The following is a 15,585-nucleotide window of genomic DNA, read 5'->3' as shown; positions in this document are numbered from 1 at the left end:
CTCTGTCATATTCATTGAATGTATTTAACTCTAAATCTGTCCTTCTGTACACATTACATCTATTGCATCTGTCCATCCTAGGAGAGATCCTCCTCTGTTGCTCTCAGGTTTCTTCCTTTTTTCCCCTGAAGGGTTATTTGGGAGTTTTTCCTGGTCCGATGTGAGGTTTTGGGGCAGGGATGTCTATGTGTACAGATTGTAAAGCACTCCGAGACAAATTTGTAATTTGTGAAATTGGGCTATACAAATAAACTGAATTGAAACTGAATTGAATTGAATTCATGGGGCCACCATATTCTCCAAACTGGACCTCAGAAATGCCTACCACCTAGTTCGGATTCGCATTCAACACTCCCCTGGGTCACTTGGTACAGGGTCATGCCTTCGCCCTTCTGAATGCCCCTGCCATCTTCCAAGCCTTGCGATGTCCTCCGGGACATGCTGAACCCAGTTCGTTTTCGTACCTCGCGACATTCTCATCTTTTCTAACAGCAAAGAGGAACACATTCAGCATGTCGTTTTCGTTCTCCAGAGACTCATGGAGAGTCAAGGCAGAGAAGTGCAAGTTCCATGTCACCTCTGTTGACTTCCTAGGCTACATTATCGAGGAGGGCAAGTCAAGACTGATCCTCTGAAGGTCAAATCTGAAGCAACCCAGCTTCCCTTGATTTGCAAACTTACCGCTGGTTCATCAGAGACTACAGTCGAGTGGCAGCTCCACTCACCAGACTCACTTCATCCACCATCACGTTTTCCTGGACACCAGCAGCTGACAGAGCTTTCACGGAGCTCAAGAGGCTCTTCACCTCGGCCCTGTGCTGGTCCACCCGGATTCCACAAGACAATTTGTGGTAGAGGTTGATCACGTCACGAAGGAGTAGAGGCGGTGCTGTCCCAGCTCTCGTCAAAGACCAAAACCACCTGTGCTTGCATTCTACTCTAAGTCGACTTTCATCAGCAGAACGGAACTACGGAAACCATGAGTTGCTGGCAGTGAAGTTGGCCTTGGAGGAGTGGAGGCATTGGCTTGAGGGTACTGAACAGCCATTTATTGTATGGACGGACCACCGTAACCTGGCCTACATACAATCTGCAAAACGTCTCACCCGCCAGTCTCGCTGGGCATTGTTCTTTACGTTTCAACTTCACCCTGACCTACCGTCCGGGTTCCCAAACGTGAAGCCTGATGCTCTTTCTTCACTCCTGTGGAGACCCTGAGATCCCTGACACCATCATCCCTGAGTCAGTGGTCCGAGCTGTCACCTGGGGTATTGAGTCCGTGGTCAAGGAGGCTCAAAACATCAGACAGTCCCAGAGAACATGCCGGAGAACCGACTCTTTGTCCGGTCCGAAGTTCTTCAGTGGGCTCATGCTTCCCTGCCATCCGGGCGTAAGCGCACTCTATCCTTCGCTCTTCTTCGACAGTTCTGGTGGTCAACCATGGATAAAGATACTAAAGCCTTCGTATCCGCCTGCAAGGTGTGCACTCAGAGTAAGGGGTCCCATCGACCTCCTGCTGGTCTCCACGACCACTTCCCATTCCAGGCCGTCCATGGTCCTCGCCCTGGACTTTGTCACCTTCCACCATCTAACACGGTCATCCTCACCATCGTTGACCGGTTCTCCAAGGCGGTACATTGCTGACCTAATGGTTAAACGAATTCCCACGGACATGGTCTCGGATCGGGGTCCCAGTTCACCGCTCAGGTTTGCGTTCTGCCAAGCTCTGGGAGCAGGGGTCAGTCTGTCCTCCGGGTATCACCCACAGACCAACGGCCAGACGGAGAGAGCTAACCAGGACTTGGGAGCAGCCCTCCGTTGCATCACAGCCCAGAATCCATCATCTTGGAGCAAACTTCTACCCTGGGTGCCTCTCCAGCGCAGCCACCGGATGTCTCCTTGAATGCTCCATTGATTCCCAGGAGAAGGAAGTGGCGGTCCCGTCGGTCCAAGCATATCTACGTCGCTGCCGGAAGGTGTGGCGAGAAGAACCAGCGTTTCGCTGATCGTCATCCAATGCCCGGTTTACCAACCAGGTCAGAGCGTGTGGCTGTCCACCAAAGACATGCGTCTTAAAGGGGTATCCAAGAAACTGGCACCCAGATTCATTGGCCCTACATCATTGACACCATCATCAACCCTTCTGTTGTCCGCCTCCAGCTACCCGCTTCCCTCAGCATCCATCCCACTTTCCACGTCTCCCTCATCAAACCCGTTTCCTCTTGCCCTCTGTCTCCTCCCACTGAGGTACCACCACCTCATAATCGATGATCATCCGCCTACACGGTCCGGCAGCTACTAGATGTTGTCGGGGTTTCCAGTACCTGGTGGACTGGGAGGACCCTCCTCATCAAGGACTTCCACGGCTCAACCCAGACAAGCCTCAAGGGCCACCTTGTGGCTACTGTCAGGCCCCAGCCTGACTGTTACTTCCTCACCTTCCTGGCTGGCGTGGGCGTGGCCCTTCATTCCAACTACACACACCTGCTCCCGTTTGGTCATCAGCACACCTGCCTTCCATTCACTAATCATCTCTTCAGGATAAAACTTCTCCCTCCATCACATGGCTGGATGATCTCCATTGGGATCATCAGCTCTTCTACCACTGGTCTACGCCAACCCACGCCCCGCCATCGCCAACCTCCACAGCCCCGGACTACTCCTCTCCTATCCCCCTTGGACAATTATTATCTATCCCTATAATAAATACACCCTTCTAGGGGTTTTTGTACAACGCCTGTCTCTGCCTCTGGTTCTGCGCTTGGGTTCGCACTCCGTGCCAAACCCTAACACATCCTAATGAAGGAAGATTTTTTTATCATCAATACTTATAGTCGTGCTATTAATGTGGCTCCTTGGTTATGATTATGTCTGCAATAAATTGGTCACTGAAATGTTCCACTCAAGATATAATATGATAATAATAATAACAATAGTGACTTTTCTTCAAGTTTGCACTGCTGTACAGCCTCCCTATGGCTGACGCCTCTTAGTCTTATTGCGATGCTCGTCTTTTTCTCTCTTTTCATGGTCAGACTGCCAGGAGTGTTGCAACCCATGTAGGCGTTGACGATTTGTTAGCTGTGGGGGAAATAAAGTGCGGGGGTAGAAATGATCACACGACGGCATGTACTGGCACATCTCCTGGAGGAATTTCTTTGTTCATAGGATTTGCCTGTCGTGCTGTATTTTGTAAAATGGGGCCTATACCTGGTTCACGGAAGCCTTTAATATACACTTGTCTATCCTATAACCACCTGTTGTACTGCATGGGAGCACACGGGGGGCTCCAGCAGTGTTGGTGCCCAGCGCGCAGAACGGTACATCACAACTGTAGGTCTTTAGCCAAATTTTAACCGTTGGGATACAAAAATAAAATTTCTAGAATCTGATTGATGACAACATCCATCTGTTCCAGTCCTGTGGTAAGCCTTCAATGGGTCGGCTGAGTCTGCCTCCCAAACTCTCCCAGCATTCCTCATGCCCCACACTGCCAACTGGCGTCCTGCCTCAACACACTTCCTGCTCCTGGTCCAGGAACAACTGGCAGACGTCTTCCAGATGAGTCATTCAAACACAGACTGATAAACAAGGTGATCAGAAAGGGTTCACCTTCGGAACGCTGTGCAGTACTACGAAGGCCGAGGTCATTGATCAATATTGTTTGTTTGTGTATTTTATTCAGTCAATCAAATCAAATACAATACAATATTATCCTATATAATATACAAAAGAGAAAGACTGAAAAGGTATAGGTAGAAGCAAAAAAAGCTTATAAATTCCTATCCTAAATTGAAATCAAAATAAATCAGAAAATTAATATAAAATAAAGAAGAAAATAAAACAACAAAATATATTTATATATACTACCACATACATCTTCCATATTAATACGTTTTTAATTACATTTATAACTCTCAAGAATTGTTTTGTAAATAATTCCCTTGAAAACCAAAAAGGAGTTCACCATTCTTACATCCATTTCAACATTATTCCATAATTGGACTCCTACAACAGAAATACATCTTCTTTGATATCAAACACTGACACGAAGAATGCAACCGCTACTTTCATTGTTCCCTTCAATATTCAGCCAGTGACACCTATTTCCATTGTTGCCAGGTTGCAGTGTTTCCAATAAGTTTAATCAAAATGTGTTGATGGGTTGTTTATGGCTGCATTCCACTAATCAGACAAACCAGATGAGGCATATTAACTTGTGGATTCACAGGCTGGTCGGATGCAGCAACAGTCTGGTGTTGACTCAGAGTCTCAAGGACAAAGTAGTCAGTCTGTCTGTTGTCCAAGGGAGCCCAGACACCAACCCCATGTGAACCTCAGCAGCCTGTTGAAACGCATTGGTCGGTGGCCTATGTTTCTTACTCCTGCCTACTGGTGCCCACATGTATTGGAGATACTATTGTATTTTCAGTGCAGCTGAAATGAAATTAAGTGGAAGAAAGGCCCGAGGGTTCTTCATGTGCTGTACTGTTTTGTATGTCCAACAGTGCATGGATAAGTATATCAGAGAGGAGATGTTGTCAATACTCTGATAGTCGTGTGAGTGGACCACGTTGACACAACATGGCATGATTTAAGGATGACGTGACTTCTGACTGCAGCAGGTTCACATATTCTCCCCTCATTCTGTCCTAAAGTAGGCCGACTTTATGGGTAAGGTGAGGGCAAAGGCACACGAAGGGTAACTTCATCCATATACCTGAAAAACCATGAAAGTTTGATATACATACATATTACATCACGGCATGAGGACCCAGCGGTTCAACTGCCCCCCACACTCTTTAGGTTTTTGCAGACACTGACTTTTTCACTCTGTCATATTCATTGAATGTGTTTTAACTCTAAATCTGTCCTTCTGTACACATTACATCTATTGCATCTGTCCATCTTGGAGAGGGATCCTCCTCTGTTGCTCTCCTGAAGGTTTCGCCCCTTTTTCCCCTAAAGGGTTATTTGGGAGTTTTTCCTGATCCGATGTGAGGTTTTGTGACAGGGATGTCTATGTGTACAGATTGTAAAGCACACTGAGAAAAATTTGGAATTTGTGAAAATGGGCTATACAAATAAACTGAATTGAATTTAATTGAATCAGGCCAAATGACTTTACACATTTTTACACCAGCCCAACCTTCAGATGTTCCCTTCAGGGTTCAGACTTCCTTTATCTCGGCGACGCACACTGACAGGGAATCCTTGATAAGGACGAATGTATTTACATTCAAGTGTACGTCCTGTTTCCAGTCACCTCATCAACGTCAGACATATGGACTGAGGGTTGAATGACATTTCTTCCACTCCCAGAATGCATTGCTGGGTATATCCACTGTCAGAGTCTGCTGCCAGATGTTGCGTAACCTGAAACAGTGTGAAGGCTGAAGGTTGACCTTGGCTTCTGACATCCTCACTCCTGTCACGGACCTGAGAAAAGTCAAAGTGGTAAAACCATCTTGGCTGTGTGTTTGTGACAAATGTCATGACTCATCAAAAAAACATGGGCATAGTCCAACTATCACACGGTACAATATGTGAACTGTTTATTTTAGACCTCATATTCCTGGAAACGTTGCAGTGGGACTTAGTTACTGTGTTAGTTATAATTATTATAATGGCTACAGCTGTATCTCCTGTTGATATATACTATTACTTTTAGTACAGAACATTTAGTGCTGGTTCAAGGTTGTTTTGTTGACAGTTCACCAAGAAAATAACAATCCATATAAGTGAACTTATATGAAATCATATGTTCATAAAAATAATGGTGTACGTTAATTAAAATGTGTCTTTATTTAGTCTTACGTATTTTTTAGATATATATTTTAATATGCAATACCCTGACATGAATATTCCTGGAGGCTGATCAATACTCTGCCATTAATTAACCCAATACAACTTTATTGAACAGAAACAAGTTAAGGCATATAGAGAACAAAGTGTACTTTAGTTCATTTCGTACATTTCATGTGTTCTTATTGTATATATATATATGTATATATATTCATAATAATAATAATATATAGTTATCTATAAATAAGTATATATCAATATATATATACATATTCATAATATATATATGTAAATACAAGTATTAGAAAAACAAATCTGTATTATTCTAAATATATATAAATATTTATATAGATATATTTAAAAAATATATATTAACAAATACATATATATATATAAATATATATATATAAATATGCCACACACCTGTTGTCAGATGATACTACGGAGGGACTTTGCACTACTAAGACCTTCAGAGAGTTATTGAAAACAATAAACCGCCTGATTGATAAGGTTCTTGTTAAAGGACCGTAAGTGACAACAAGCGCGTGCGACGGGAGCTCCGCGGTCAGACCTGCTCATCCACTTGTTCCGCTCACAACGGTTCACCGTCGCGCTATTAACAGAGGCGACAACATGGCACGCGCCGGTCAGGTCAGACGGGAGTCGGTGGAAACGGAGATGTACAAGTCCGAAGACAAAACCTTCGTTTACACCAAGAAGAAGGGCTACGACGTGGCCCGGAACCCCTCCCTCAACAAGGTCAGTGTGGAGGCGAAGTTGTGAGAGTTTTCGGCTAGTTTCTTTGAACATGCGAGCTGCTGCCTTCAGGTACCGTCGGAAATAGTAGTGACGGCCACGACCACCCTCGACGTGATGGCATGCAATAGCAGCGCGTAGTCAGGAGGCTTTTAGGGAGTAGAAATACTCAACTAGGGATGAGTTACAGGCCCCCAACTACGTTTTGTTTATAAGTTTCAACAGTGCTAAGCTAATGCTAAAGATAGACACTTTGCACACTAAGTTGCCATTTACCACGTAATGTGTGACCTTCCTTCTCTTCTTCCCCACATAAAAAAAAACAAAAAACATAATAAATACTGTTTTGATGTACTCTATTAAGCTGTATAAATCCTCTTTTTTCATTTCTGGACCGTTGTACAGAGCACTGAGAGGCCAGTGAACGCAACATTAGTCAGCAGGTTTAGGTATCAGCTTTAGGCTGGTTATATTTAGATTTAAAGAGACCAACAAGCGTTGTCACACACAGAAGAGGGGGGCTTTTGTTGGTACTGCCCGGTCACGCATTGCTTTACAGAGACTATGGTGGTGTAGAAAGAGCTTAACATAATGAATGGAGAACCAGGCCTGTCTTCCAACAGTAAACATGAGAATGTGTGAGTCAGCATATTGTGCTCACTGTGGGAGCTAGTATCTTGTCAAGTTACTGAGGCCAAATTTTTTTATATTAAAGGGGGTTTTCACTTGCTTCTTATCACAACAAGGAGGAACAGAAGTTGCCTAATCGTGCAGCAAATATAATGTTGAGCAGTTTCCTCGCGGATCACGAGATAAGACCGGCGCTGCTGAGACTCCGAACCCGATTCATCTGACCGACTCGTTGCAGTTGAATTAGCCTTATGTATTTTCTTTTTCTTTTTCTCATGCCGAACAAAACTCTGGCAGCGTTTGAGACTTTCCAGTGTTTGCTCCTGGTTTGTGTGGTGGCCCCCAGAGGTCAAGCTGCGGTGACAGCATCTCTGTCCATGGTGCTGACTGACCATCCCAACAACCGGCTGAATTCGGGGCCACTCGTCTGTCAAGGGTGGCGTACAAACAGAGCCTAGTCGGACCGCTCTTTGACAAAGTCAGACTAATTTTAGAACACTTGAACCTTCTATTTCTTGCCTGTGAGCTGTTTTCCCTCCAAGCGTCCTCAGCGGGCCAAACGTGCGTCCCCCCCCCCCCCCCCCGGAAGCGACAGGAGAACCTGTAGGCCCTGCAGTGTCTAATCTTCAATCTGCTCTGTTTATTTTCACTACGAGTTTGCCCCTACAATAGTCCAACCTGCCCGCCGTGCATGTTTAGTTTCAAAGATGCTCCACTCTGATAAAAGGCCGCAGTCGGGTGGCGTGAACAGCAGGCCGATAAGTGAGACAGAGGAGTTCAAACAGGCCCGTGTCTGTGGAGCGAGCGGGGGGGCGGCACACAGACGCGCTTGTTGGGCAAGTTAATCACTCCACTTCTAAACTGCCAGCCGCACTGTGTTTGTTTTCACATGTGCACTATGGTGTGCTGGGGGCGAGGTGAAGTGTGTGTGCACCGGTTGCTTCACGACTAATAAGGCACGAGTTGAGGCACCTTGTGTTAAACGTTCAAATAAACATGCTACCGTGTAGAAATGTGACCAATCAGTCGGGGTAAATTTACCAAAAGAAAACCCAGGCCGTCAATGTGCACATACTCTCTGTTGTGTCACTTGAGAGGAAGTTGATTGAATTTGTATCGCAGCACAAAAACAGAGGGCGGTTCTGTTCTTTTATAGCATTTTTTTTTTAAAAGAAGCAACATCCTCTTTTTTGACATACGGTTTATTGGAAACGGGACCTTAATGTGGTCATGGCGAAACATGGTCCTGGAGAACTCCAGTGGTTCTGAGGACCATGGTGTCACAGCCATGCAAAATGTAGTTCCTTAACTTTACAGGCGTTTAGCTGCAGGCCCGAGTTCCAAGGTGGGTGTGGTCTGAGCAAAGGGGAGGAAGTCACGCTGGTGTGATCTCTATGTGAACCTATTATACTCGCAGAAAGACAGATTTGAACACAGATGGGCTGTCATATATCATAATATTGATAGTATTGTTGAACTATGGTGTGTCGACCTAAACCGATGGGATCCCTGAAGAACATTCCTGAATTACATTACTTTCCGCATTGAATTTGTATGCGTGCGTGCGTGTTAAGTCAAAAAGTATTAAACCGAATCGCATGAAATTTGGTGGGATGATTGGTTATTATCAGGGGACCAATTGATTAGATTTTGGGATCGATCGGGTCAAAGGTCAAGGTCATGAAAGGTCAACATCTTCTTGAATCGCATAACATTTGGTGGGATGATTGGTTATTATCCGGGGACCATTTGATTCGATTTTGGGATCGATCGGGTCAAAGGTCAAGGTCAAGGTCATGAAAGGTCAAGATCTTCTTTTTACCATAGCATGGTCAATTGTTATCCAATTGGCATGCAACTAATGCCAAAATGTTCATAATTCAATGCCCAATCTTGTGATATGCGAAGGTATGCGCTCTACCGAGTGCCCATTCTAATTTTCTTTTGTAACTGTATGGTTTCTGAATGCTCCGTGTTAATGTTGGCCGGCGTGTCTTCGGGTTGGAAATCGTGTTCGGTACTGTCGCTAACAGTCATTCTTGCCATCTTGAAATTCCCTCTTTTGACTGAATTTGTGAAATGAAATTATAATTTAATTAAATTAAATCTGGTCTGGTTCTGGAGGTCAAACCGGGACCTCAGCGCCTAAACCTGGCCCAGTAAACCATTTGTTTACGTCTCAATTTACACCTCGGCGTCCTGAATGCACCCAGTGTACGAGAGGGTGAGATGGGTTGACCAACATCCATGTGACCGGCCTGGCCCTCCGGATGTTTTGCTACGTTTTGTGCGTTTCATTAAATATCTGTTGAGGACCAGGCCTCAGACATTCAAATTGTAAAACTTTACTGGAACACAAAGATGTGTAGACAGAGACACAGACATATTATTTCCTCACAAGACTCTCACTCTCTTATACGTTGCACTCGCTGTTCTCTTTCTTTCTTTAGTTAAAAAAAAAAATGATGTTAAGAGTCAAAGTTATGAGAGCCGAAGTTCTTTTGTTCCTCCGTTTACAAGAAGGCTGAGGATGGCCAACTCTGAAAGGGAGGAGAACTCCTTTGTAAAATGAGCTCACAGTTTCTTTTGTTCCATTGTTTGATACGGTGTCACGAGATTAAACTGGGCTTGGAAGTAGCGGCATCAAGGATCTGAGGAGCCAGTTTTATTGTGATCACATGATTCATAAAATCGCCTTATTGTCGTCATAGGAAATATAAAAACGCAACTATTCCTACCGAAGGAAAGTATTTATCTGATTTTATATCTGATCGACCTGAGCCTCTCACCTGGTTAAGGGGACCCCGAAACACAGGCTCGCTCAAACACACACAGGTCAGAGTCATAGCCCGGTGAACCGTCCACTGTCAGCGTGAACCGGGCCGAGGAAATTGGAGGAGAAGCGAGGAAATGACTGCTAAAGAGAGTTGGTGGCCAGGCACAGGCCGGCCTCTGTGGCTCTGGCCACGGCATATTAGTTGCCCTTCCCTCTGATTTCAGCAATGCCCCCCCCTCTTCCCACCCCGGGGGACGAGCCGTGTTTACCTCCCCGGACCGGCCCACTTCACCCCCGAACAGGAGCCAGTCACAGCACAATTGATGCTGAGGGACCCAGTGCTGAAAGCGGCCTGTCCTCACATCTGCAGACTTGGATTTCCTCTTAATCTCCCCAGTCCCACGCTTACATGATGCATGCGCGGCCTCGCCTCGCCCCGCGGCCTCGACACTCTCCTCCTCCCTCTCCGGAGGTGGAACCGGATATTATAGGTGTGTTTTGTGTGCGCTCGCTTCGCAATAAAGAGATGGAGTGGGGTGCGTAGGGGCGTAGAAAGGGTTCTTTGTGACGGGGAGGAGAGCGCTCCACAGACGTCCTCTGTCCCCCCCCCCACCGCCCGCTGCTTGATCGCGTGGTTAATGAGGCGTCTGTGTGAATCCCGGGGCCCTCGGCGTGTCGCTCTCACGCTGGTTCCGCCTCTCGAGGCCTTGGAAAACAACAACAACACCAACAACAACAACAGGCTCCTTTAAAAAAAAAAAAAGAAGTGCTCTCAGCATCCCAATCGGGGATGAAGCGCGCGGCTGAAGCTGCCGGTGTGTCGGCGGTCCAACAGATGCCCATTCACAGGCTCTCCACTGGAGGTGAGGGGGACTTTAACAAGCGCAGTCAGTCAGAAAGGTTTGGGGAGAATGAGAACCGGAGCTTCGACATCTGGGGAGCACGTTTCATTTGTTTGAGCGAACGCATCAGAACCTGACAAAATGCAGCAGCGAGTGAGAAACGATGAGAACTCACGGCGATGCCGTCGGTTAAGCGGCGATGCTTTTGCTCATTGAGTTGAACACGAAGCGTCGCTGGAGCCCGCCGACGCCAAACAAAGCGGAGAGCCCGCTGCGACCGGGCACAAGTAGATCCCTTAAGCAAAGTCAACGCACAGACGAGAGTGGTTGCGATTGTTGTAAATTGTATGCGTTTTTTGCTGATTGTGCGGCGCGAAAAATGTGCCTCTTTCGCCTCCCCAGACGCCAAGTTGCGAAAGCCAATCGGCTTTGAGACGCTCCGCCGTTGGTGAATCGAACTGGCTGCTGCTCTTCTAATGGCGCTGGAAGCACCAGTTATTCAGACAGTCGGTGAAAGTCATATATATATATATATAGATATACACACCAAGACATATATATATGTATGTGTTGGTGTGTGTGTATATATCTATATATGTATGTATATATATGCATATATATATCTATATATGTGTGAGTATATATATATATACACATGCATATATATGTATATAGATGTGTGTGTGTATATATGTCTATGTATTTATATATATATATATATATATATACACACATATATATATATGTATATACAGTGCATCCGGAAAGTATTCGCAGCGCTTCATTTTTTCCACATTTTGTTATGTTACAGCCTTATTCCAAAATGGATTAAATTCATTATTTTCCTCAACATTCTACACACAAAAACCCATAATGACAAAGTGAAAACTGTTTTTTGCAAATTTTTGCACATTTATTAAAAATAAAGAACGAAAACATGACCTGTACATAAGTATTCACAGCCTTTGCTCAATACTTTGTTGACGCACCTTTGGCAGCAATTACAGCCTCAAGTCTTCTTGGGTATGATTCCACAAGCGTGGCACACCTATTTCTGGGCAGTTTCTCCCATTCTTCTTTGCAGAACCTTTCAAGTTCCATCAGGTTGGATGGGGAGCGTCGGTGCACAGCCATTTTCAGATCTCTCCAGAGATGTTCAATCGGGTTCAAGTCAGGACTCTGGCTGGGCCACTCAAGGACATTCACAGAGTTGTCCCGAAGCCACTCCTTTGTTATCTGGGCTGTGTGCTTCGTTGTCCTGTTGGAAGATGAACCGTCGCCCCAGTCTGAGGTCCAGAGCGCTTTGGAGCATGTTTTCATCCAGGATGTCTCTGTACATTGCTGCATTCATCTTTCCCTCAATCCTGACTAGTCTCCCAGTTCCTCCCGCTGAAAAACATCCCCACAGCATGATGCTGCCACCACCGTGCTTCACTGTAGGGATGGGATTGGCCAGGTGATGAGCAGTGCCTGGTTTCCTCCAGACATGACGCTTGGCATTCAGGCCAAAGAGTTCAATCTTTGTTTCATCAGACCAGAGAATTTTGTTTCTCATGGTCTGAGAGTCCTTCAGGTGCTTTTTTGCAAACTCTAGGCGGGCTGTCATGTGCTTTTACTGAGGAGTGGCTTCCGTCTGGCCACTCTACCAAACAGGCCTGATTTGTGGAGTGCTGCAGAGATGGTTGTCCTTCTGGAAGGTTCTCCTCTCTTCATAGAACAACGCTGGAGCTCTGTCAGAGTGACCATCGGGTTCCTGGTCACCTCCCTGACTAAGGCCCTTCTCCCCCGATCGCTCAGTCTGGCTGGGCGGCCAACTCTAGGAAGAGTCCTGGTGGTTCCAAACTTCTTCCATTTCCGGATGATGGAGGCCACTGTGGTCATTGGGACTTTCAATCTTTCTGTACCCTTCGCCAGATCTGTGCCTCGATACAATTCTGTCTCGGAGGTCTATAGATAATTCCTTGAACTTCATGGCTTGGTTTATGCTCTGATATGCACTGTCAACTGTGATACCTTATATAGACAGGTGTGTGCCTTTCTCAATCATGTCCAATCAACTGAATTTAGCACAGGTGGACTCCAATCAAACATCTCAAGGATGATCAGTGGAAACAGGATGCACCCGAGCTAAATTTTGAGTGTCATGGCAAAGGCTGTGAATACTTATGTACATGTTATGTTTTTGTTCTTTATTTTTAATAAATGTGCAAAAATTTGCAAAAAACAGTTTTCACTTTGTCATTATGGGTTGTTGTGTGTAGAATGTTGAGGAAAATAATGAATTTAATCCATTTTGGAATAAGGCTGTAACATAACAAAATGTGGAAAAAGTGAAGCGCTGTGAATACTTTCCGGATGTACTGTATATATGTGTGTGTATATATGATATTAATGTTATAAATCCAAACACAAGGGTGTTAGGTGTTCCGCTGTTTAAGGCATGTCCACAACAAGTATAAAGCAGAACTAGTGGTTATTTCTTCCATGGTGGATGGCGGAAATGATAACTGTCTCCACAGAGTAAAGCCACAGAGATAAGCCCCGCCCCCTTTTAGGCGCGAATCACGCAAAAAGCCACAAATGGTCAAGCGCGTAAACTCACACGAGTAAAGCTTCTGGTGTGAACGCAGCATAAGAGGCTTCGCTCCTGGAGTAAACGACAGCGTATCCCCTTGGGCACCGAGGCTGTGCGCCTCAATGAAGACGGTCCTCCTGATAACCTTCCGCAGCAACTGGAAGTAATTAGGCCCTCCTGTTAGATCGGTTCTTGTTTGGCCGCTGCAGTCTTCGGCTATTTTTCTTCTTTTCCCTCAGTTTGCATTTTATTCTAACCCCAAACCGCCTTTAAATAGATTTAGCAGCAAACAAATGGTAACAAAAAAATGCCCGGCTATTAATTCTGAAGTGGAAATACTTGTGTCTGAACCCTTTTTCCTTCTGGTTATGTGTCATGCTTTGTTGGTCGCTGCACGGCGTCTGATCGGCTGAGTTTTCCATGTGGGTCATAATGCGCTCCAGCCGGCCTGCGCTTCAAGCAAGTCCTGATAAGGGTTTTATAAGCGTGCATGCACTCTAATAGAATGATGTCACAATTGGGAAAAGGTGGCGGTGAGGGAACAGCTGGATGACCCGGCGTTGACTTGCAGGCTGGAGCCTTGATTCCCACCGAGTCACTGAGTCTCTGCGACACGAGGACATCATTTGTGTTCTGCCCAGTCCAGACTCCTGACAGCTGGATGCTGCTGAAGCGTTCCAGCCATGCTTTGTCTCTGCTGCTCGCCGAGGTTCCCATGGACCTCGGAAATCTTTCTATATTTAACCGTCTCTCGGCTTTCTGGACCCTGACCTTCATGCCATCAACATTTAACGATCAAAGCCAAACCCTCTCATGGATAGTTGGTATTTCTTGATGAGATAAGGAGAGTAAACTATGAGCCTCTAATGATGCTAAATATTTCCATGTATACCCCATGAACCCCAAAATAGTTGGACATTTGGGAATTACATGACATGTCATTTAGCAGACGCATAAGTGCATCAACAATGAGTACAAACAACAAGAATCAAGAAAGCTAAACTACAAAAATACCATCAGTAATACCATGAGTGATACTGTAAGTGATACCAATACCATTAATGATACCATAAGTAATACCATGACTAATACCATCAGTGATACCATGAATAATACCATAAGTAATACCATGTGTAATACCATAAGTAATACCTTCAGTGCTACCATGAGTGACACCATAAGTTACTTATGCTATCACTCATGGTATCACTCAAGGTCTTAAGGTGATACCATGAGTAATACCATGAATAATACCATGAGTGATGCCATGAGTAATACCATGAATAATACCATACGTAATACCATGAGTAATACCATGAGTGATGCCACGGGTGATACCATAAGTAATACCATGAGTAATACCATATGTAATACCATAAGTAATACCATGAGTAATACCATAAGTAATACCATGAGTGATGCCACGGGTGATACCATGAGTAATACCATACGTAATACCATACGTAATACCATAAGTAAAACCATACGTAATACCATAAGTAATACCATAAGTAATGCCATACGTAATACCATGAGTAATACCATGAGTAATACCATGAGTGATGCCACGGGTGATACCATGAGTAATACCATACGTAATACCATACGTAATACCATGAGTAATACCATGAGTAATTGCCATCCAAGTGCCACTGAAGATGCAATCGTGGTCTTTTTCAATTTCGGCAAAATAAAGAAAATCCCAGTCACAAATATGTGGATCAATATAGACATCAGGATTACTATGGTGTGACGTTTGGAGTAAACCCCAACGTGTTCTGACTCGTTGTACTGGAGCACAATCTGGTGTGTGTCCCAGATCCGGGTTCAGATTTGGATGGGAAATGTTATGCAGAGAAAGAGGTATTTGTCCAAAGGCCATTGCGCAGGCGAGGCTGACATCACTGCACTGTCGCCGGGTGGCGCAGAGGAGAAGTGAGTGTGAGAGTGAGAGAGAGTGAGTGTGGCTATGTGAGGTTGAACTCGATGATGTTGGCGGCGAGATTACAAGCCTTCGTTTAACTGAGCGGTGAAAATGGAACAACCCTTTCTCTGTTCAGACGTCTTGCAGAGCAGCTGCACTTGTCGAACCGCCTCACGAGCCAGAGCTCCGTGGTTGTGTCCGTGTGAGTGTGTGTGGGGGGTTGTCACAGGTGTGGCCAGGGGTTCCAGTTTGACCACATTGCTGGCGACCAGACATT

At 45.3% G+C, this 15,585-nt stretch overlaps 1 protein-coding gene across 1 annotated transcript in view; it reads left to right on the top strand.

The window, feature by feature from the left end:
• The first annotated feature begins 6,354 nt into the window (after positions 1 to 6,354).
• The window catches only part of me1 (malic enzyme 1, NADP(+)-dependent, cytosolic), a 96,164-nt gene continuing 86,933 nt past the window's right edge, over positions 6,355 to 15,585 (top strand). Inside the window, exon 1 of the mRNA XM_056444309.1 lies at positions 6,355 to 6,564. Coding sequence (XP_056300284.1) covers positions 6,439 to 6,564 — 126 coding nt within the window. The 5' untranslated portion in view covers positions 6,355 to 6,438. The remainder of the gene's footprint in view (positions 6,565 to 15,585) is intronic.

The sequence above is a fragment of the Pseudoliparis swirei genome, chromosome 22 (assembly GCF_029220125.1).
Source record: "Pseudoliparis swirei isolate HS2019 ecotype Mariana Trench chromosome 22, NWPU_hadal_v1, whole genome shotgun sequence".
NCBI classification, from domain to species: domain Eukaryota; kingdom Metazoa; phylum Chordata; class Actinopteri; order Perciformes; family Liparidae; genus Pseudoliparis; species Pseudoliparis swirei.
Note: the sequence above shows the minus strand (reverse complement) of the source record. Positions and strands in the feature narration are given on the sequence as shown.